The following is a 24,097-nucleotide window of genomic DNA, read 5'->3' on the forward strand; positions in this document are numbered from 1 at the left end:
GGGGAGAAGAATTGGAGAAACTCCCCAAATACAGGTGTGCCAAGCTTGTAACGTCATACCCAAGAAGACTAGAGGCTCTAATCACTGCCAAAGGTGCTTCAACAAAGTACTGAGTAAAGGGTCTGAATACTTATGTAAATGTGATATTTCCGTTTTTTATTTCTACTAACATTTCAATTTTTTTTGGCCATTATGGGGTATTGTGTGTAGATTGATGAGGAAACAAGACAATTTTTTCCTTTTTAGAATAAGAGTGTAACGTAACAAAATGCACTGTATTTGATACCATTCCACTTATTCCGCTCCAGCCATTACCACAATCCCGTCCTCCCCAATTAAGGTGTCACCAACCTCCTGTGCCAGTAACTGTCGATTTGCCATTGAGCAAGGCACTTAACCCTTAAGATGCTCCAGGGGCGCTGCTCTGACCGTGCTGCTCCAGCCTGTCGTGTGGTACTGTGACACCAAAAACAATGTATGTCTATATGGACCTATAAAGATTGCATTGTATTATAAGGGATTTGGATTTTCAGAATTCACTTTTATTTAGGCTACATAAAAAAAAAAACTTTTACTCAGGTATGAACATGGGTATTTCAAAAATAGGCTATTGTAATGCTGGCATACCAATAGGTCTACATATAGTGTGGCTTTTTTCAGAGACATGTCTTGCTGCACCTACATTTCTTAGGGCACTGATGGCCAAATTCAATAGCATTTTTCAATTAATTGCGTATGTTGCAACAATGACTGACTGTTGAGAAAATATATATAAAAATAGAGGACAGATTCAAAACCATTTTTAGGTAAGCTAAATATTCATCTTTTATTTTCAAAAACCATACACATTACTCAAGTTTCAAAAATGAATATTGACCACAAAAACCATTTACACTGCTCAAAATAAACAGACATTAAGTACTTTATTACCAAATATTGATATATAAAAATGTATAATCCATAAAGAGATTGATAAACATTAATTCCCAATTGTGGAATGAAACTATAGAGAAACACAAAAGTGACCTATGGAATCATTCTCCCATTTTAAACACCTAAAGTACTTTCTTTGGATTTATGCCTATCTTTAGATGCAGTTTGTAATTGCAACACAGTGAAGAAATCCAAAATAAATATGTCGTCAAATTAACTGAGACCCTGAACTGGATTCCAGAAAAATAACATTGGTCCTGTAATGTGAACAATTGTAGACTGTAATGTAACAAAACATTTTTTGAAATACAGTTCTCCACAGCCCAGGACCACTTTTTATGTTCTAGTATTCCAGGTTTTTAGGTTTTTGTGTAGTTTGTTTTTATAGCACCCAATGACACAGGACCCTACGATCCTGTCAAACAAAAGCAATACACTTGGTAAACATGTAGGCTATTTCCAATGACAGTGTGAGGGTATTTTGACTGTTGGAAAATGTTTTGAATCCTTTTGAATAATCTCCCAACTGATGATACCTTGACTTTTGTGACGGATGAAAGCTACTTAGTTCTCTCTAAGAAGACACAAAGCTAGGCTATATTTTACAAAATGTAAGTCTCCCTAAAGGAGGTTTAGTGCAATAAAGTACTCTGTGCTGAGAGTCCAAAGTCTCCTGTGTCTTGAGTATTTTCTGTTTCCTGGAGGGTACTTCACAAAGCAGTATCAATATGTTAGTCAGCTATAAAATATAAAATTCTCCCAGGTCACGAGAGAGATCAAAATGAAATGAGTATCAATTAATCAAGTTATTTCAGTTAGCTATCCTATTTTGTGAAATACCACCCAGTTCTTCAAAAGCATTCTTTGAATTAGGTTATTTTTTATCAGACAACAACGTTCTCTTGATTTCTAAATCCTAAAAATGACTTAAAACCAACAATCTACTGGCTTTACACAATTTTCTCCACAGAAAAATCTGAAACAGTAACTGGTTTCTCCTCTCCTTTTCTGTAATGTATGTATCTTATCCTTGATTCGTAATGAGCCTTTCAATGGATCAGTGGTCAGTGCCTATGATCAGTGGTCTAGATTGAAAGCACTAGGGACACAAATAGGAGCTCCACCACTTTCCAGTTATCATGAAATGTAGTTTTGGAATGATTTGGGAACAAAGTTACAGAGATTCTCCGGTACTTTTGTATACTCTTTAGCCAGTAGTTCTGAAAGTAGCACTCACAAGCCAAAAGTGGTCCCCGAAGATTGCTTACATGGTCCAGAAATGTGCACCATGTCATTGCGCTCTCTCTCTCTCTCTCTCTCTCTCTCTCTGCTGTGTCCACTGAGCCATTAGGCCCGCCGTGCAACTTCATTGGATAACACTGGACAGGCCTCTTACTAGCTGTCACTCAAATGCGAAGAGCTGAAGCTCAATAGTTAGAATTGCTAGGGGGCTGACCCACGTGGGGGGCAATGTAGGGAAAAATGCACTGCAAAGCTTCAAGAAAACAATGGCTTTCAAACTAGAGATTTCTTGGCTAATTGAGGTAAGACAGTAATTCTGCTCATAGTTTATGCATGTATGTACTGCACATTGACACATCCAGCCCAAAGCTGGAGGTTTAAAAAACACTTTCTTATTCGCCAAAGTACCGGAGAATGTCTTTAATATTTACAGTGTGGAAGTGTGAACATGGATATGAGGACATTTTCCAGTTATCCCAATGTCTTCTTATAGACATTAAACCCTCTTTCTTATGCAAGTTTCTACACAAGTCTTCTTATTTCGATAGATATTTATATGTACCTAGAAAAAAACATACCAAATAGAACCTGCAGGCAAATTAGTTCAGTTTCAATAGAAACCTTACTTTTCTTCTAAAGTTAGCAATATCTCAAATACAGTTTTATTTTTTTTCATTTCACAGTATACAGCCCCACTTTGTACATATTATTAGGTAGGTTTTTCACGGACAATCAAAGTTTCACAAACGTGTAAACAGGGTTGCTTTCACAACATGAATGAAATCATAAAAATATAAATAGCCAATGCATTAATTCTTTAGAAGTATTGCTGATGTACAGCAAAAACACTGTCTATAATTCTTTCATGCAAAATGTGCACCTCTCCTCAATACAAGACCCTAAAAATGTTTAGGAACCAAACATATAATAAGTAAAAACAGAAGCCATGAGGCTTCCAGAAGCCCTCTCTCCCCACATCTTGTTATTGTTAAGTGGGCTGAGGTTACATTACTGGTACTAGGGCCCAGCTCAGAGGGAGGTCTCCAGGCTGTTCAGCGGGCTCCCAGGGCACTGCGGTAGCGCAGCACTCTGGGGGATCCCGCCAGTCTTTGGGCTCTCCTTGTGGAAGGGGATGATCCTGTTCACAGCATTATTGTTCTGGTTGGGAGTGGACGGAAGGGTGGCCAGCGTGGAGGGTGGGGGCAGGGTCTGCACAGTATTGCGCTTGGTGGGAGCATCGTCCTCCCCCTCTGTGTCGTCGATGAGCGGGATCTGCGGCTGTGAGTATTCTATCCGGAACTCCGGGGTGTTCATGAAGTTGTGGATCGAGTTGCGGGACTCAGGGGTCTCCAGGCCCTCGTAGGGGGACATAGTGTCTTGGAAGGCATTCACTACGCGGATCTGGATGGTTTGGGGATGAAGACAGTCAGAATTTTAGTATTGAGTCCCCATCAAAAGTTAAAGCACAATCCTGAGTTTGTATCCTTGGTTTGGTGTAAAGCTGAGGAATGATTGTGAGCTGAGATGTAATTATGAGTTGACCATACAAACCTGAGTCTGGATCCTGCCTAGGCCTCTGCACCAGAGCACCTGCCCCCTTCTCATCTCCATCTCACCGTGGTCGATTTCATCCAGGTCCTCCATCTCCTCCAGCTCCTCCTCAGGGATCTCCTCCTGCTGCGTGCCATGACCTGCAGACTTCAGGAACTTCAGCCGGCTGGTGGGGACAGTGGTGACCACCTAGAAATGAACAGACAGGAACTCAAATGTTGAACTCATTTGTGACAAAACATTTGTGACAACTTCATAACAGCCAAGTAGATCATAGGGACTTTGAAACACATTAGAAACCTGTGAGAATCTCACCTGGCCCCATAGAAGACATCCAAAGCCCAAGAACACGCACCAGAGCCACTGGTCGATGCTGAGGCCCACACAGCTGAAAGGTTTCCCTCCAAACTGAACGATCACAATCTGGACAACAAAACACAGGGTGATTGGAGAGCAATGTTACTTTCTATACGATATGAACTCTCCTGTGTGAATATCCTGTATGGATCTGAAGGCTGCTCACCTGGATGACGAACGTTCCGAACACAATGGAGCAGAAGATCATGTTTTTGAAGATGCCATCAAAGACATTACGCTCGCCGTGGATCTTGCGGGCGTTGATTTCGTTGAAGAGCTGCATCATGACGAAGGTGTTGAAAACAATGGTGTAATGTTCCGAGGGAGGGGCATGGAGCGGCGCATACCTCCCACTGTCAATGTCGAAAATCTGCTCCCCTGTGGTGGCAACATACAGGTACATTATAACAAGGCCCACTGGAGACAAGCAATACGGCTCACGTCATACATTACATCAATACATTTGCTTTCATAACTTCATCAAGAACAAAGTTAGATTAAAGAATAATACAAAACCATGAATTTCATGTCAATTTTCAATTGGCACGACTCATTTGAACTCAGGCGGTACTCACCGGTAGGGTTGCAAAGCTACTGGTAATTTACCTAAGTTACTGGAATCTTTGGCAATCTATGGAAATCTATGGTAATTTATACTTGAATAACTTTGTACATTTTTTGATTAATATATAGTGTACATTTTTTATATCTAAGGGATGGATCGAAATTTACAGGAAGGTTACTTGGAGGAAAATGGGGGCGGGTCATGCTTTTTGAATTTCAATCAAGGGGAGGATTTAGTATTTGTTTTTATCTAGTCCAGGGTAGGGTCATGTAATTTGTAATAAATGAAATGTCGATATTTCTCAGTGTTTTAGTTGTTTATCGCTGTGTCCCGATGCTGCCCCTTATCTCTGATTCTCCGCTGGGTGCGCAATATCAATAGGCTGCATTACATACTGTAATGGATGTTACAACCCTGAGCCCCAGCCTGCTCTGCTCTTGCTGATCAAAAACGTTTTTGTGTGCTGCCTAACCAATGGCTGTGCTGTGTAGGCCTAAAGTGGCAGTTCATGAGAGTCAAAGGCTTCTTCTGAATATTTTATTTATTTATTAGTCCAAAAAATACATTATCACTAGCCTATAGCCCATGGCTTTCTAACCCTGTTATTGGAGAGCTACACTTCTTTAGGTTTTCGCTCCAACCCCAGCTGTAACTAACCTAATTCAGTTTATCAACCAGCTAATTATTAGAATCAGGAGCGCTTGATTACGGTTGGAGTGAAAACCTACAGGATGGTAGTTATCCTGGAAAAGGCTTGGAGAGCCCTGCTATAGCCTATGTTCTGTTCAGTTTGAGGAGGAGAGCACGAAGATGACAAGGAGGACCGGAGGTCAACTTTGATAGCTTGCTACTACTATAATTGATTTTATTAAAAACTAAATGTTTCTTGCCTCACAATAAGCCAGATTCGAGTAACTTACATTGTGGTGCTGAAACTTGAAGCAGCAGCCGTGGCACAATCAATCGAAAATGGAAAGATCATGGTGCTGAAAGAAGGCAAATTCCAGTAGGCATAATTCATTTCAACCAATTTTATTAGACTTTACTAACAACAAGAGGGCTTTGTGTTGGACCCTATTTCTTCCTGTTTAAGAAATAACAGGTAGGCCTACCTGTTTGACAGATGAAATTAGGCTATAGGCTGCTATAGCCATAGATTTGTCAGCCAATTCCTCCACCCACCATCTACTCTTTAAATAGCCTACCTCCGTGTCAGTGAAGGGCTGTTAAGTTAAAACCAAGACACAAATTGAGGGGGTATGAGAGGGTTTGCCAATGGCCTACCTTTTATTAAAGAAAATGGCAAAAAGCACAGGCCTACCCTTTGTTAGCTTAAGATTTTGAAGAAAATAAAAGAGCTCTGATTATATACAGTGGGGAAAAAAGTATTTAGTCAGCCACCAATTGTGCAAATTCTCCCACTTAAAAAGATGAGAGAGGCCTGTAATTTTCATCATAGGTACACGTCAAAAATCCAGAAAATCACATTGTAGGATTTTTAATGAATTTATTTGCAAATTATGGTGGAAAATAAGTATTTGGTCACCTACAAACAAGCAAGATTTCTGGCTCTCACAGACCTGTAACTTCTTCATTAAGAGGCTCCTCTGTCCTCCACTCGTTACCTGTATTAATGGCACCTGTTTGAACTTGTTATCAGTATAAAAGGCACCTGTCCACAACCTCAAACAGTCACACTCCAAACTCCACTATGGCCAAGACCAAAGAGCTGTCAAAGGACACCAGAAACAAAATTGTAGACCTGCACCAGGCTGGGAAGACTGAATCTGCAATAGGTAAGCAGCTTGGTTTGAAGAAATCAACTGTGGGAGCAATTATTATGAAATGGAAGACATACAAGACCACTGATAATCTCCCTCGATCTGGGGCTCCACGCAAGATCTCACCCCGTGGGGTCAAAATGGTCACAAGAACGGTGAGCAAAAATCCCAGAACCACACGGGGGGGACCTAGTGAATGACCTGCAGAGAGCTGGGACCAAAGTAACAAAGCCTACCATCAGTAACACACTACGCCGCCAGGGACTCAAATCCTGCAGTGCCAGACGTGTCCCCCTGCTTAAGCCAGTACATGTCCAGGCCCGTCTGAAGTTTGCTAGAGTGCATTTGGATGATCCAGAAGAGGATTGGGAGAATGTCATATGGTCAGATGAAACCAAAATAGAACTTTTTGGTAAAAACTCAACTCGTCGTGTTTGGAGGACAAAGAATGCTGAGTTGCATCCAAAGAACACCATACCTACTGTGAAGCATGGGGGTGGAAACATCATGCTTTGGGGCAGTTTTCCTGCAAAGGGACCAGGACGACTGATCCGTGTAAAGGAAAGAATGAATGGGGCCATGTATCATGAGATTTTGAGTGAAAACCTCCTTCCATCAGCAAGGGCATTGAAGATGAAACGTGGCTGGGTCTTTCAGCATGACAATGATCCCAAACACACCGCCCGGGCAACGAAGGAGTGGCTTCGCAAGAAGCATTTCAAGGTCCTGGAGTGGCCTAGCCAGTCTCCAGATCTCAACCCCATAGAAAATCTTTGGAGGGAGTTGAAAGTCCGTGTTGCCCAGCGACAGCCCCAAAACATCACTGCTCTAGAGGAGATCTGCATGGAGGAATGGGCCAAAATACCAGCAACAGTGTGTGAAAACCTTGTGAAGACTTACAGAAAACGTTTGACCTGTGTCCTTACACAGGAAGCGGCACAGGTCCTAATCCAGGCACTTGTCATCTCCCGTCTGGATTACTGCAACTCGCTGTTGGCTGGGCTCCCTGCCTGTGCCATTAAACCCCTACAACTCATCCAGAATGCCGCAGCCCGTCTGGTGTTCAACCTTCCCAAGTTCTCTCACGTCACCCCCCTCCTCCGCACACTCCACTGGCTTCCAGTTGAAGCTCGCATCCGTTACAAGACCATGGTGCTTGCCTATGGAGCAGTGAGGGGAACGGCACCTCCGTACCTTCAGGCTCTGATCAGTCCCTACACCCAAACGAGGGCATTGCATTCATCCACCTCTGGCCTGCTGGCTCCCCTTCCTCTGCGGAAGCATAGTTCCCGCTCAGCCCAGTCAAAACTGTTCGCTGCTCTGGCACCCCAATGGTGGAACAAGCTCCCTCACGACGCCAGGACAGCGGAGTCACTCACCACCTTCCGGAGACATTTGAAACCCCACCTCTTTAAGGAACACCTGGGATAGGATAAAGTAATCCTTCTACCCCTCCCTGTGAAACGGTCGTTAATACACTAACAGTTTACAGACGGTAGGCAATTAAGGTCACAGTTATGAAAACTTTGGACACTAAAAAGGCCTTTCTACTGACTCTGAAAAACACAAAAAGAAAGATGCCCAGGGTCCCTGCTCATCTGCGTGAACGTGCCTTAGGCATGCTGCAAGGAGGCATGAGGACTGCAGATGTGGCCAGGGCAAAAAATTGCAATGTCCATACTGCGAGACACCTAAGACAGCGCTACAGGGAGACAGGACGGACAGCTGATCGTCCTCGCAGTGGCAGACCACGTGTAACAACAATTGCACAGGAACATCCGAACATCACACCTGCGGGACAGGTACAGGATGGCAACAACACCTGCCCGAGTTACACCAGGAACGCACAATCCCTCCATCAGTGCTCAGAATGTCCGCAATAGGCTGAGAGAGGCTGGACTGAGGGCTTGTAGGCCTGTTGTAAGGCAGGTCCTCACCAGACATCACCGGCAACAACGTCGCCTATGGGCACAAACCCACCGTCCCTGGACCAGACAGGACTGGCAAAAAGTGCTCTTCACTGACGAGTCGTGGTTTTGTCTCACCAGGGGTGATGGTCGGATTCGCGTTTATCATTGAAGGAATGAGCATTACACCGAGGCCTGTACTCTGGAGCGGGATCGATTTGGAGGTGGAGGGTCCGTCATGGTCTGGGGCGGTGTGTCACAGCATCATCGGACTGAGCTTGTTGTCATTGCAGGCAATCTCAACGCTGTGCGTTACAGGGAAGACATCCTCCTCCATTTTACATTTACATTTTTGTCATTTAGCAGACGCTCTTATCCAGAGCAACTTACAGTTAGTGAGTGCATACATTATATATATATATATATATATATATTTTTTTTTTTTTAAATAAAAACAATTTATTTTTTATTTTATTTTTTATTATTTTTTTATACTGGCCCCCCGTGGGAATCGAACCCACTACCCTGGCGTTGCAAACGCCACGCTCTACCAACTGAGCTACATCCCTGCCGGCCATTCCCTCCCCTACCCTGGACGACGCTTGGCCAATTGTACGCCGCCCCATGGGTCTCCCGGTCGCGGCCGGCTCCGACAGAGCCTGGATTCGAACCAGGATCTCCTCCCTCATGTGGTACCCTTCCTGCAGGCTCATCCTGACATGACCCTCCAGCATGACAATGCCACCAGCCATACTGCTCGTTCTGTGCGTGATTTCCTGCAAGACAGGAATGTCAGTGTTCTGCCATGGCCAGCAAAGAGCCTGGATCTCAATCCCATTGAGCACGTCTGGGACCTGTTGGATCTGAGGGTGAGGGCTAGGGCCATTCCCCCAGAAATGTCAGGGAATTTGCAGGTGCCTTGGTGGAAGAGTGGGGTAACATCTCATAGCAAGAATTGGCAAATCTGGTGCAGTCCATGAGGAGGAGATGCACTGCAGTACTTAATGCAGCTGGTGGCCACACCAGATACTGACTGTTACTTTTGATTTTGACCCCCCCCCCCTTTGTTCAGGGACACATTATTCAATTTATGTTAGTCACATGTCTGTGGAACTTGTTCAGTTTATGTCTCAGTTGTTGAATCTTGTTATGTTCATACAAATATTTACACATGGTAAGTTTGCTGAAAATAAACGCAGTTGACAGTGAGAGGACGTTTCTTTTTTTGCTGAGTTTATATTTTGCTGAAGGGAGGGCCATCCATTTTCATTTCAGAGAGGTCCGATTTTCTTCATGTAACCTTTATTATAAATAACATTATTATTTGAAATTATCTCAGCAATTCTTCCAACTTTTTTCACAACTGCCACCAGTTTGCCGCCAAAACATTTACAACAAATACATAATGATATAGTAAAATAAAAGTGTGTAAAACATGTATTTATTTATTTCATGCTGAAACAGTCATTTTAAACACCAATGTTATTCACTATTTATTCTTAGGATAATGTTTTAATTTATTTTATTATTTTATATATTAGTTCACACATAGGGCCATAGATAATTCCAGACACCTGTGATAATCTGAATTACCCAAAAGGGCCACTAGATGTCTTGTGATTAAATAAAATCCTTAAAATCTACCAAATTTCTGGTCGTTTACTGGTAAACTTTGAAAGTTTCCTGTAATATATCCTGCCTTTGCAACCCTACTCACCGGCGAAGAGCAGGGTGAAGATGACAGTGAGCTGGTAGACAGCATGCCCCAGGATGTTCTTCATCATGGTTCGGGAGATGAGGGGCTTGTTGCGGCCATATGGTTTCCTCAGCAGCAGAGACTCGGTGGGAGGCTCAGTGGCCAGGGCCAGAGAGGCAAAGGTGTCCATGATCAGGTTCACCCACAGCATCTGGACAGCTTTGAGAGGAGAGTCCTGGGGGGAGATGTAGTTTGAGTTATGTATAGCTCCCCACTTTTTAAAGACAGTTGTAACTTGTAGAGCAGGTAATAAAAACTCCCTATAGTAATGTCAGCCGCTCCCTAGTTGACCTATGCCTCACCTTTTCAAGCAGAAAGACAAGATGGGAAGGATGGACATGACAGAAATACAGTGTCTCACCTGTGTGATGCAGGCTCCGGTGAAGGCCACGATGACAGCCACCACGTTGACCGTCAGCTGGAACTGGAGGAACTTAGAGATGCTATCGTAGACATTCCGCCCCCACATCACCGCCTTGACGATGCTGCTGAAGTTGTCGTCTGTCAGGATGATGTCTGAGGCCTCTTTGGCTACGTCCGTGCCCGCAATGCCCTGTGGGCACAGCATGTCAAAGCGCATTAGTCACAGCACCAAAAGTACCCGTCTGGTCAAATCAGAAAGACAATATACTCATGAAATATTGATGGGATATAACATGTGCCAGATCTTGAAATATAGAAATACCATACCATGGCAAATCCAACATCAGCTTTCTTCAAGGCAGGGCCGTCATTAGTACCATCTCCTGTTACAGCAACAACTTGTCTTGGTTCTAGTACAGTGCTATCCATTATACCTGTGAACAGAGGCAAGCATCATCTCTTTAGATAATAATAATAATAATATGTAAGACCTAAAAATGTATCTGTAGTGATAAATGAAAAAATACCCCCAAACATACCTTTTACTAAAGTATGTTTGTCAGTGGGTGAGGATCTTGCAAGCACACGGAGTTTGGGCCAAATCTTATCAATGCGTTCTTGCTCAATCTGGAAGTAGATTGTTTCTTGGGTTACTCTATCATCCTTTTTTTTTACAGAAACAGATTCATTTTGTGAGAGAAATAGAGGAATATTACCTCTCCCAGTTCGTTTCTTATCCGTCTGTTGAACTCTTTGCCGTCTATACAGAGGAAGTCATCTCCGGGGTGCACTATGCCACACTTACTGGCAATGGCGCGAGCAGTGTTGATGTTGTCCCCTGTGACCATGCGCACCGTGATGCCAGCGCGCTGACACCTCTTAATGGCGTCAGGAACCTAGGGTGGAAGAAAAATACTTTATTGTCCATTTTCTTTTTCAGATTATGGAAATGTAGTTTTGCTTATAATCCAACACCCCAAGATACACTCACAAAGACCTGCTCTCCCCTTCAGGGGCATTATACAAGTACATTGTTGAGGGTTATACTACCACAAACATCTACCTCCTTGAATTAATTGGACCTTTACAACAAGGACTTTGATTGGGCATATCCCGCTTGCCCTTTTACCTCTGGCCGAACAGGGTCCTCGATGCCCACCACACACAAACAGGTGAGGCTGGTGAGGATGTCAGTTTCGTTTTCCCAGTTAGGCTCGCCGTCGATCGGGGGGAAGTCCCTGTAGGCCAGGCAAATGGTTCTCAGGCCCTCGGAGGCCATGGGCTCGATCACATTCTTCACCACATCGTCTTTATCCCTGGGTTTGAAGACCTTAGCCTCCCCACTCGCTGTCATGATCTTACAACACCTGCGATGAGATAAAGAGGGAATCTATATCAGGTTTCTGACAAATAATACTGGCGAAGTTCATTTAGTTAATTTGCAGGAAAGGAAGAAACTGAAAGTGCCAGCCTACTTCTTCAGGAGGATCTCGGAGGCTCCTTTGCTGAACATGCGGTAGCTCCCGTCTGCGTTCTTCAGCACTGTGCTCATGGACTTCCTGACTGAGTTGAAGGTGTAGACCTTGAAGAGCTTCTCCTCTGGGATCTCGTTGCGGATGGTCATATAGTCACGTCTCAGATCCAAGATAAAGCCCAGCAAGGCACATTCGGTCTTGTTGCCCAACTGGCGCGGCAGCCCACCCTCCTTCTCAGGAGACTGAGACAAACCATTTACACGTTAAGGTCAGTTCCAAACTTCAAATCAACTAAAATAACTGATACTTTGTACAAATATTTCCCATTATATCAATGCATGATTTAAATGAAAGTCTGAGTACTCAGATTTCAAGAGGATTTGGCCCTGGCTTGAAATCCCTGACCTGGCATTCAACGTATTTGCTCAGATGTCAATGAACGATTGCCATGAAAAGAGCTGTATTACAGATCTCTTTGTGTTCTGTTTGCCAGAGTTGAAAACCTGAACTCGGAGTCTCAAGTGAAGTATGTTCACCTACCATGATCTTGGATGTGTAAGCACAGTTGACTCCAATGCCCATAATGAGCAGGTCCAAGACTTTGCCTGGGATGAGGTCAGACTCAGGAACCTTCCTGTAGTGCCTGTCTCCCAGATAAGCCTGGACCACGGTCATCCTGTTCATGGTCAATGTCCCCGTTTTGTCAGAGCAGATGGCTGTGGCGTTGCCCATGGTTTCACAGGCATCCAGGTGCCTCACCAGATTGTTGTCTTTCATCATTTTCTGAGGAAGATAGGAGGCTATTATTTGTGATCTGGCAATGCCTTTCTTAATTGCTCCTGTCTGTAATATATATATACTATAGTAACATAGTAGTGACAAAGTAGTGATACCTACTTTAACAGAATACGCGAGTGAGATGGTGACGGCCAGGGGGAGACCTTCGGGTACGGCCACCACAAGCACAGTAACACCAATGATGAAGAACTTGACGCAGAACTGAATGTAGATGGGCGTGCAGTCCGCGATCCATGGTAGGCCCTGGATCCAGAAGGTGTCCACCATAAATAGAGTTATCAGGATGATGACAGTCAACCCTGACATGAACAGGCCTGGACAGAGGAATGGATAGTAGTGTACACAATGAAATAATAAAATATTTGCAATAATGACAAACTGTGACAAGCTGCTGCGGAAATCAAACATACTTTCAAAATTCAGAATTCCCTTGTGATGGTCTTACCTGCTTTGCCGATCTGCACTGCTAATTTGGTCAACTTCCCCTGGAGCACAGACTTCTCCTTTTTTGGGTGAGCTTTCTTCTTCTCCTCTCCTCCATCGTCACTGTTGAGGGGCTGCATCTCCACACCTGCACCATCCTGAGACTTACCTGAGGGAGAGGAGAGGATGGGTCCAAAGACGTTACGTTTAAATAGAGACATTTTAATAAGAATTGAAAGATGCATTCAATTAAAAAATAATAAAATGGGAAAAGTAGTCAAATTTTTTTTTACATTGGTGTTAGGGTTCATAGTTAGAAGGCACGGGTTGTTGATACCGCATGGAAACAGATAGGGGGTGCTATTCTATGTGATACACCGCATGACACTATGTTGTTTAGCTCACAGTCCTTAATCCTAGTCTGGGGATTATTGCTCTTTCTTGGCTGAGATTCTCTACAAGCCAATCCATCCACCATCATCCCAAAACATGCCCACGTTCTGTAATAGTACAAACACACGCACTAGAACCCTAAATACTCAAAACATTTGTATGTGAATTAAAGGGACATTGTTCATCCAGGCAAATGTGTGAGTGAGCGTGTGTGTCTGTACGTGTGTATGTAAGTGTGCTGATCCAAAAACAGTACACAAGGTTGTTAGGGAAGAAAGGCAGGGGGAAAAAGCAGCTGCTGAGCTTAAGAACTGTAATCTCTTTGGTCCTAATCACCATGAACAGAGTCAAGTGCACCTGCTGCTCGGACCACAGGAACACATGACCATATGGCCTCATGCACAAACCGGAGCCCTATACTATGAATTTAGTTTGAAGAGTTAGCGAGGTAACTTTGGTCTACTCTGAGTTCAACTTGGGATAACCGATACCACGAAAGTGGCTCACCTTTAAGCAAGGTTCATTTCTATGGCAACAACCTGAGCCATATACTACAAATGTAGTTTAAGGAGTTAGTGAGGTACAGTGCCTTCAGAAAGTATTCACACCCCTTGACTTTTTCCACATTTTGCTAAAATGTCTAAACATGTTTTCACTTTGTCATTATGGGGTATTGTGTGTAGATGGGTGAGCAAAAAAATATATTTAATACATTTTGAATTCAGGCTGTAACACTTCAAATTGTGGAATAAGTGAAGTGGTATGAATACTTTCTGAAGGCGCTGTAACTTTGGTAAACTCTGAGTTCAATAATTGATAAGCACACCAAAGCTCACCCAAGATGGCATTAACAATAAGTAATAAAATAAAGATGGTACTTCTAAAAGTCTATTTCACATGAGAGATAGCCTGCTGAATTTGCAAGATAACTTTTCTTTCATTTTGATATCGGGAACAAATGAAAATATGGCACTGACCCGCCCATGGATTGATGTTTCAGCATTGAATCAATGACGAGTACTTCGTTCGACTAGCCACGTGCGACATGCATGCGCAGTTACAGATTTAGGATCTTAATTTGATCACTATTTTTTGTTGCTGAGAATTTTCCTGCACAGTAGGAAATGCAAACTTGGAGTGTATGAGGTTTAAAAAGGCATCTAAAGTTTTTTAATTTTCACTTTGAAATTTCAGACTTGATTTGCCCAAATGAAAAATTGATCAACCCATAGAAACATTTCCATTAATTATAATCCACATAATAATTTACATTTCCTGTTGCTGCAGGTTTATTTTCCTGCTGTAGTAAACAGACTCAAATTAAGATCCTACATCTGTACAAGCCTGCTAGAGTTAGTGTCAGACAGACAAACAATGTACACCGTCGTAGTATGGATGAAGCCTGAGCTGGAATGGGAAGCTAACTGAAGCTGGCTAGCTTTAGAAAACCCTGAGTAGATCTAGCTTGCTTTGCAGTATACCCCTCCGACCATACAGATTCTATATACTGTAAACACACACAAACTAAACTAGTAAGTACCCAATATAAACACAATATGGTCATGGAGTGCACACAAACTAAACTAGCAGTCTCAATATAGATATAACACACAATGAGTATGGTTACATGCACACAATAATGTGATTATTGTGGATAGTCAGATTAATAGCTATATTACAACGTTTTACATGCAAAAATAACGATTTCCCTAATAAACCTGTTTACATGGACACATCTGAAATCAGGTTACCTGATCGCACTCTGATAAATGCATTTGATTCTGAGTTTGTACATATAAAGTCTGTATGTGAAAACTACTTCTAAGACGCATACATTCAGTTGTTCCAAACTCACTTCACTCGCACTAAAGAGAGAGGCTCGCTCGGCTGGTGCTAGCACATGCTCAGATCAAATACACAGCTGGAACGCCAATTAAGCTGTTTACATGTCATAATAATTCGAAAGATAACTCAGAAAACCAGGTGTTTTAATCGGCGTATACTTACTGCGATTTTGAACTTTGGCCGATTTAAGATAAGCAGAGTAAAGTGTTTGCATGACTATTGCATAATCTGCCTACTGCCATAATCAGTTTAATATCAAATTATTACTGTGCATGTAAACATACTCATTGACAAACGTACCTTTTTTGTTTTTCTCATCTTTTTTATCTGTGGAAAAATAAATGACTGCAGTTAATAATTTGGCCATTTACACATCAGCAAAGAGCTTCTCACACTTTTAGTTTTAATATGCTCCCTTGACGGTTAGCCCTTAGACATTGCATTGGAAACTAAGAGGTGTGAATGCTTTGACATGCATTTCTGTCTTAACTCCCTAATACAGTACTCACTCACTCTGAGAATCCCCTGATCAATGATACTCGGACTACAAACGTAAACAAACACTCCCCTAACACACTTAGCAGCTATACACCAGGTTGGTTATTTCACAGGCAGTAACGTTTTTTATTCTTGCTGTAGCAGGAGAGGTAACGTCCATAGTCCAACTGACCCAACTGCAGCCAGTTAACCAACTGAGATGTTAACCAACTGTGTCTAAGTCAGCATCTTCTGTAGCGTTCTCACATGCTGTAATTAACCTGCACCACGATTCAGCTACAGATACTCTGTCTGTGTATTGTGGTGTAATGTGGGAACTTCCTCTATTTGTAGCATTTATCATTGGCCCAGCATCTGAGTGAAAATGTTGAATGTGCATGTCTTTCTCACACCATTGGCAGACACATCTTATAATTCAAGATGGTTGACCCAAAAGCATCATCTTAATTTTACTGCTTTCATTAATTATTCTTTGACCCCTTCAGTTAATACAGAGCTAATGTGGCAGGGCTTGCAAACTATTCCGGATTACAAAGGGAAACCCAGCCGCGAGTTGCCCACCGATGCTAACCTACCAGACGAGCTAAATGCCTTCTATGCTTGCTTCAAGGCAAGCAACACTGAACCAAGCAACACTCCTCCGTAGCCAATGTAAAACCTTTAAACAGGTTAACATTCGCCGACGGAAAACCAGGACGCGTACTCAGAACATGTGCTGACCAGCTAACAAGTGTCTTCACTGAAATGTTCAACGTATCCCTGACTCGTGTGTAATAACAACTTGTTTCAAGTAGACCACTATAGTCCCCGTGCCTAAGAACGCCAAGGTAACCTGCCTAAATGACTAGCACTCACATCTTTAGCCATGAAATGCTTTGAAAGGCTGGCATGGCTCACATCAACACCGTCATCCCAGACACCCTGTACCCACTCCCAATTGCATACCGCCCCATCAGATCCACAGACGACACAATCTCTATTGCACTCCACACTGCCCTCGCCCACCTGGACAAAAGGAATATCAATGTAAGAATGCTGTTCATTGACTACAGCTCAGCATTCACCACCATAGTCCCCTACAAGCTCATCACCAAGCTCAGGACCCTGGGACTGAACACCTCCTGGACTTGCTGATGGGCCACCCCCAGGCGGTGGGGATAGGCAACAACACATCCGCCATGCTGACCATGAACACGGGGCGCCCCAGGGACAACAAAGTCAAGGTATTGGAGTAGCCATCACAAAGTCCTGACCTCAATCCTATAGAAAATGTGTGGGCAGAACTGAAAAAGCGTGTGCGAGCAAGGAGGCCCACAAACCTGACTCAGTTACACCAGCTCTGTCAGGAGGAATGGGCCAAAATTCACTCAACTTATTGTGGGAAGCTTGTGGAAGGCTACCCGGAACGTTTGACCCAAGTTAAACAATTTAAAGGCAATGCTACCAAATACTAATTGAGTGTATGTAAACTTCTGCCCCACTGGGAATGTGATGAAAGAAATAAAAGCTTAAATAAATCATTCTCTCTACTATTATTCTGACATTTCACATTCTTAAAATAAAGTGGTAATCCAAACTGACCTAAAACAGGGAATTTATACTAGGATTAAATGTCAGGAATTGTGAAAAACTGAGTTGATATGTATTTGGCTAAGGTGTATGTAAACTTCTGACTTCAACTGTATATGATAGCATAATGGAATATCTCATAACACTTATATTGTTGGACAGGGTTTTTCAAAACAATTATATTCTATGTTTACTCCTACGATGGTGAGTCTCAACCAAAAGCAAGTAGGCCTATATTTAACAATGAATACAATAGAGATGGTTTGACACATTTTGTGTAACAGAGTATTTTAACAGTAGAATCCAGTTCCACATACTTTTCTTGTCCAGTTTGTCCTTCTTGGCCTTATTTTCTTTCTTCTCTTTGCTTTTCCTCTCTTTCTCTTTCTTCTTCTCCTCCTTTTCCCTCTTTTTCCTTTCTTTCTCTGCTTTTTCATCCTCATTGTCATCTTCGTCTTCGCCAGCTCCGAGCAGGGTGAAAATGATGCCGGTCTGGGAGTTGACACCTACTGCTGTGATCAATATCTTCCCAGAACCCTCCATGACGTGGGTACCTGACAAATGACAAACATGGACAGTCAGTGAGACATGGTAACAGGAACCTGACAAATAGAATATCTCCAACTAAAATGGGATAGTAAAATATGTTTCTTTCTTTTACAAGTAAGGCCAAACAAATGTATTTAAATGTTTAACGGATTTCATTTTTGTGAGGTGAGCAAGTGAATACATTTTACGTTTTAGTCATTTAGCAGACGCTCTTATCCAGAGCGACTTACAGTTAGTGAGTGCATACATTTTCATACTGGCCCCCCGTGGGAATCAAACCCACAACCCTGGCATTGCAAGCGCCATGCTCTACCAACTGAGCTACACGGGTTGGAAAATACAATTGTATTTATTTTTGAGAACGATGAAGAGGGGCATCCGTTAAATATTTAATTACATGTGTATGGCCTAACAGTAAATATGCAGGAATAGCAAGATCATGCTGTTTCAAGTAGCTGTTGATTCCTAAGAGCTCTTATGAAGATTGATTGACAGTAATAAGATGCCAGGCTAAACAACAAACGAAAAACAACAATGAAAAAGCAAAGGGAGGATTCCACCACCCAGTGGTGTAAAGTACTTAAGTAAAAATACTTAAAGTACTACTTAAGCAGTTTTTGGGGGTATCTGTACTTTACTATTTATATTTTTGACATCTTTTACTTTTACTTCACTACATTCCTAAAGAAAATAATATACTCTTTACTCCATACATTTTCCCTGACACCCAAAAGTACTCATTACATTTTGAATGCTTAGCAGGACAGGAACATTTTCCAATTCACGCACTTATCAAGAGAACATCCATGGTCATCCATATTGCCTCTGATCTGGTGGACTCACTAAACACGAATGCTTTGTTTGTAAATTATGTCTGAGTTTTGGAGAGTGCCCCAGGCTATCTGTAATTTAAAAAACAAGAAAATTGTACAGTCTGGTTTGCTTAATATAATGAATTTTAAATTACTTATACTTTTACTTTAATACTTAAGTATATTTGAGCAATTACATTTACTTTTGATACTTAAGCATATTTAAAACCAAAAACTTTTACTCAAGTAATATTTTACTGGGTGACTTTCACTTTTACTTGAGTCATTTTCTATTAAGGTATCTTTACTTTTACTCAAGTATGACAATTGGGTACTTTTCCCACCACTGCCACCAACTTAATTCATAGTGGAAATAACAAACGAAGCGATGCCTCTGGGCGATGCCCAGCTTGATCCAAATTGGATCTGCATCTAGACATCAGCCATATTATATGAAGAGAGGAAGGCTCATCATCATTACCTGACAGCAGCATTGGATCGTTGTCCAGCGTCTTCTTGACATGATCAGATTCACCGGTGAGAGAGCTTTCATCGATTTTCAAATCATTTCCCTGGATCAACACACCATCAGCAGGAAGAAGGTCACCTGGAAAAACGTACATACTATACATGAACATCAGACAGTTCAGCTGGGTGAGTTAGCGCATTTAACCCAGATTCAGACAGAGTAGTGGAAAAAGAAGGGTAAGGAACGTTATATCAAAAGTAGGATTGAAGATGCTCTTTGGTTTTAGGGCACATACACATTTGTAAGCTCGCACGGACACACAGGTCACTTTTCCTTCAGGACCATACCGTATTTCACTTGTGCAACGTCGCCAACTACAATCTCAGCCACGTGGATTTGGATGACTTGGCCTCCGCGGACCACTGTAAACTTCTGCTCCTGTTCGATGCGGCTCTGTAGCCCGCGGAACTGCTTCTCTTTGCTCCAGTCATTGAACGCTGTAACCAGGACCACACAGACAACGGACAGGAGGATGGCTGCACCTTCAATCCAGCCTGCGTCTGCCTCCCCCTCATCCTCCACCCCTCCCGCTGCCTTTCCACAATCTGAAAGGAGGGACAGTTGTCACTATCTGGACATGCTACAAAGAACAGAAGTACATTGCAATCCCTCCAGAATTGTGCTTTTAAGTCTAGGCCTAACCCTAACCCTAAATTGAGGACAAATAGCTCATTCATTCTGACGACATTGCCAATGTTGTCGTTGGTAGCATGGCCATCTAGTGATTACCCAAAGGGACAGCTACAGTGAGTCCCACAGAAGGTAGCCTACAAAAGTAACCTACAATGATTATAAGACAGGAAGTACCATTGTCTTGATCACAGGAAGTACACTGGCTACCCACTACTGCCACTGAACAGTCCTTTGTGGAATGGGATTATGGATTGATTGAAGTGTATCAAGAGTATCAGAGTAAATCCCTTTATGATTAGTCAATGGGCAGGATACTCACACTTTGTACCAAATGATATCTCTTTGTGCCAATAAAGTCAGAGACTTGAGTTCAAACAAAACATTGTGACCATCCCCGGGAAGACACAGCAAAACGTCTGAAATTAGATCTAGGCTAATTGTTTTGGCCTGCAATGAATTCCCAAGTATCTGTCCAATAAACAATTACCAGAAAGTGCACAAACCAGACACGTGTAAACTGTATGACTGCATGCATGAAGTTTACAGGTGCAAAGTAGCAACAATCTGATAATTTGGTATTTGATTTTGTGAATATTCATTATCTGGTGATGAATCAATTAGAATATATTCCATTTCAAATAAAAGGAGATACTTACTTTCTCTTTCGGCATCTGGAGGTCTATAAAAAGAAAGGCCTAATGAAATGATGGCTGCCACTTCTAGGATGATTAGTGTCACATCTTGCAATGCTTCCCACACTAATTGAATAAATGTTTTTGGCTTTTTTGGAGGTATAACGTTCTGTCCAAACTCCTCTTTCCTTCTGGCAATGTCGTCAGCATGGCCTCCTAACCCTAGAGACAAAACAGGGAAAGGAATAATGAACAGCTGTAAGGCATTTGTATTGTTTAGAATTCATACAGTAGGAAATACATGTATTACTCTCCCCTGGCTGACCTCCATTTTTAGAGCAATGTAGTGCAGACCTTTGTTTAGATGTTTTTATATGTTCACAGACTGAACAGCAGAAACAGAACCTGTCAAGAATGGTAAGCTTTGTTTGTTTTTGGAGCCGTTCTAACCTGAAGCTTTAGACCTTTAAGGTGGCTCTGTATGGGCTGTGTTCATGACTAAACCTGACAAAGATGGCCATGAATACAGCCCATGCAGTGTTACCACAAGGGTCTTCAGAACAAGCATTCGATGTCAACAGCAGGGAATCAATGACATTCAAACGCACAAGCCCTCATCTGCCCTCAAAACAACATACTCAACAGCACTGGCATGTGCAAAAAGACCACTCAAAATACTGTAGTTCCAGTAAAATGGATCTCAAAACTTTTTTTACGTTGTCCATGAGATGACGGCAATACTATGCAGAAACTATGCAGATCCCAATAGTCAGTATGGGATAATGTTTAATGATGCACTTGCGAGCTGCAATATTCCAATATCTTTGGTAAGATTTTGTCATTTTGCGGACAGAACCTCACACAAAAACCACACCAAACCACACCAAAACCTTTTTGATGGACATGTATTCTCGCTGAAAGGATTTTATTGATGAATTCCTCAGCGTGACAGTGTACTTTTCTTTACATTTAATCATTGACAAAGTTTTAAATCACAAAGACCTACATTTCCATTAGGTGATTCTTCCTCTGCACCTCTGATTCAGAAAGCAAACCAAATGAATCTCTGAGCTATATGGACAGGCAACCCGGCCAAAGACATCACACAACAAACTCGTTTTATTCCTCTTATATTTGCATTAGATCTAGGCTAGTGGCTCTATGATAATAACAAATAAAAGAGGCATGAGAAGAAAGCCTTGTGCTAATGTGAGTTACACATTAACATTGAAGTTACAACTCTGCCCTGAGTATGTATCTATTTAAATGTACCTAAAAAGTAATGGTCAGAGCCACCAATGTGGTGTGTGAAACAGAGACGTTGCTTTCTGTTGTGGCGAACATCTGGAGTTTTTAAATCATGTCATGTAAAATGTAGCAGTTCAAAATGATAAGCATTGCAGTTTGTGGGCACAAAACATCAACCAAGGAATGAAGAATAACAAACTTGGAAAGTTAAACTAGTGAGGAGAGATGTTCTACAGTTGATCATGTGATCCGCACAAAAAAGGTCTGCACAAAACAATAAAGAATATGATGTTTGAAAAAAATGTTTTGTTGTTGTTTATGCTCCAGGAAACTAGCACATGTAATTAAATTAGACTGAACTTTAATTGTAATTGTCAAGTAAGAGTGCTGCACTTTGAACTAATATCATGAGACATATCTTGCGTTCCCCCTGGAGAGCTGATGACTCCATTGTTATCATCACAGTAGGGGTCAAATGGCTGCTATTGTGACTCCATGTAGCGCAGCATAGGCCTTCTCTAACCTGAGTTGGGTTAGTATGCTAATTCCCTCTAAATCCCTCTAAGCAATGATGCTTCTTCTGAACCTCTAAGGTTAGATTCCAACTCAGGAGAAAGAACCTGCGGTTATTCTTCACCCTATCACTGAATTACAGATTTCTTGACTTATCTTAGAATCATTCTGACTATTTTGAGGAGGTGTACTTGTTGCTATGGCGTCTCAAGAGGGACAAATAGTAATATTGCTGCTTTTTTCTCGTTTTTCAAGCGAAGGACTTAAGGGAGAATGCGAGGCACAGACGTTGACTTCGCCTAGCCGAGTTCTGCTAGGAGCAAACCAAACTTAGTATGCAGGTGCCTTTATAGTCGCACCTGCCATTTGCATTTTATAGTGCAAAATTGATGTGTGTGTGTCACATGGATTTGTAACTGTACTCATTTTCTTATTCAATCTTAAATTGGGAATCATGTATGCGGCAGGATTGGACAATTTTTTTGTAATCTGAGAATCCCATTCAAAATCCCATTCCCTAAGATTTCACCAAAGGTCACCAAAGTCATTGCGCAGAAGGACAATAGAGAAGCAGTACTCAAAGGTTTGTCACAATTTGGCCTGTGTACGCTATGTGTGCTCGACCAACAAATTCAGGTGTAAATTGGAGCAGAATAGGGCATCACCAATGCATAGCAGTGTCAAAATGGAAAAAGGTTCATTGCCAACATGTCAGCCAAACAATATCTAACACCACATCATTCAATCCACATATGGATTTATAAAACTGCTTGGTCTGAGTGAAGCTGGTTTCTGTTCCTGCATCAATCTTCTTTCCCAACGGCCTACAACTGGCAAAAACATACATGAATAAGCCATTATAATTGCTAGTAAATGTGTATCAATGCATATTTATGAATTATAAAAAATGATTTTTAATGCTTATAAATGTTTACAAATGAATGTATTAATAGTATGTACAGCGCCTTTAGAAAGTATTTACACCCCTCGACTGTTCCCACATTTTGTTGTGTTACAACCTGAATTTAAAATGGATGAATTTGAGATTTTTGATCACTGGCCTACACACAATACCCCATAATGTCAAAGTGGAATTATGTTTTTCTAAATGTTTACCAATTAACTAAAAATGAAAAGCTGAAATGTCTTGAGTCAATAAGTATTCAACCCCTTTGTTATGGCAAGCCTAAATAAGTTCAGGAGTTAAACTTTGCTAAATAAGTCACATAATAAGTTGCATGGACTCACTCTATGTGCAATAATAATGTTTAACATGATTTTTGAATGACAACTTCATCTCTGTACCTCACACATACAATTATCTGTAAGGTCCCTCAGTCGAGCAGTGAATTTCAAACAGAGATTCAACCTCAAAGACCAGGGAGGTTTTCAATGCCTCACAAAGAAGGGCACCTATTGGTAGGTGGGTAAAAACAAAAAAAGCACACATTGAATATCCCTTTGATCATGGTGACGTTATTAATTACACTTTGGATGGTGTATCAATACACCCAGTCACTACAAAGATACAGGCGTCCTTCCTAACTCAGTTGCCGGAGAGGAAGGAAACCGCTCAGGGATTTCACCATGAGGCCAATGGTGACTTTAAAAAATGTACAGAGTTTAATGGCTGTGGTAGGAGAAAACTGATGATTGATCAACAACATTGTAGTTGCGCCACAATACTAACTTAATTGACAGGTTGAAAAGAAGGAAGCTTGTAAA

The 24,097-nt window shown here is 41.9% G+C and overlaps 1 protein-coding gene across 3 annotated transcripts in view; it reads right to left on the reverse strand.

Annotated features, from left to right (window-relative positions):
* Positions 1–816: 816 nt before the first annotated feature.
* Positions 817–24,097, reverse strand: part of LOC121532050 (plasma membrane calcium-transporting ATPase 1-like) — a 38,864-nt gene continuing 15,583 nt past the window's right edge. For all 3 annotated transcript variants that reach the window (XM_041837697.2, XM_041837695.2, XM_041837696.2), the window contains 19 exons: positions 20,636–20,833; positions 19,634–19,891; positions 19,299–19,424; positions 17,774–18,010; positions 15,690–15,716; positions 13,174–13,320; positions 12,828–13,042; positions 12,471–12,713; positions 11,931–12,172; positions 11,585–11,822; positions 11,172–11,351; positions 10,995–11,082; positions 10,783–10,889; positions 10,454–10,645; positions 10,054–10,267; positions 4,250–4,461; positions 4,042–4,149; positions 3,727–3,915; positions 817–3,576 (listed from right to left, as the gene is read on the reverse strand). In XM_041837697.2, coding sequence (XP_041693631.1) covers positions 3,205–3,576; positions 3,727–3,915; positions 4,042–4,149; positions 4,250–4,461; positions 10,054–10,267; positions 10,454–10,645; positions 10,783–10,889; positions 10,995–11,082; positions 11,172–11,351; positions 11,585–11,822; positions 11,931–12,172; positions 12,471–12,713; positions 12,828–13,042; positions 13,174–13,320; positions 15,690–15,716; positions 17,774–18,010; positions 19,299–19,424; positions 19,634–19,891; positions 20,636–20,833 — 3,593 coding nt within the window. In that variant the 3' untranslated portion in view covers positions 817–3,204. The remainder of the gene's footprint in view (positions 3,577–3,726; positions 3,916–4,041; positions 4,150–4,249; positions 4,462–10,053; positions 10,268–10,453; positions 10,646–10,782; positions 10,890–10,994; positions 11,083–11,171; positions 11,352–11,584; positions 11,823–11,930; positions 12,173–12,470; positions 12,714–12,827; positions 13,043–13,173; positions 13,321–15,689; positions 15,717–17,773; positions 18,011–19,298; positions 19,425–19,633; positions 19,892–20,635; positions 20,834–24,097) is intronic.

The sequence above is a fragment of the Coregonus clupeaformis genome, chromosome 19 (genome assembly GCF_020615455.1).
Source record: "Coregonus clupeaformis isolate EN_2021a chromosome 19, ASM2061545v1, whole genome shotgun sequence".
Taxonomy (NCBI): domain Eukaryota; kingdom Metazoa; phylum Chordata; class Actinopteri; order Salmoniformes; family Salmonidae; genus Coregonus; species Coregonus clupeaformis.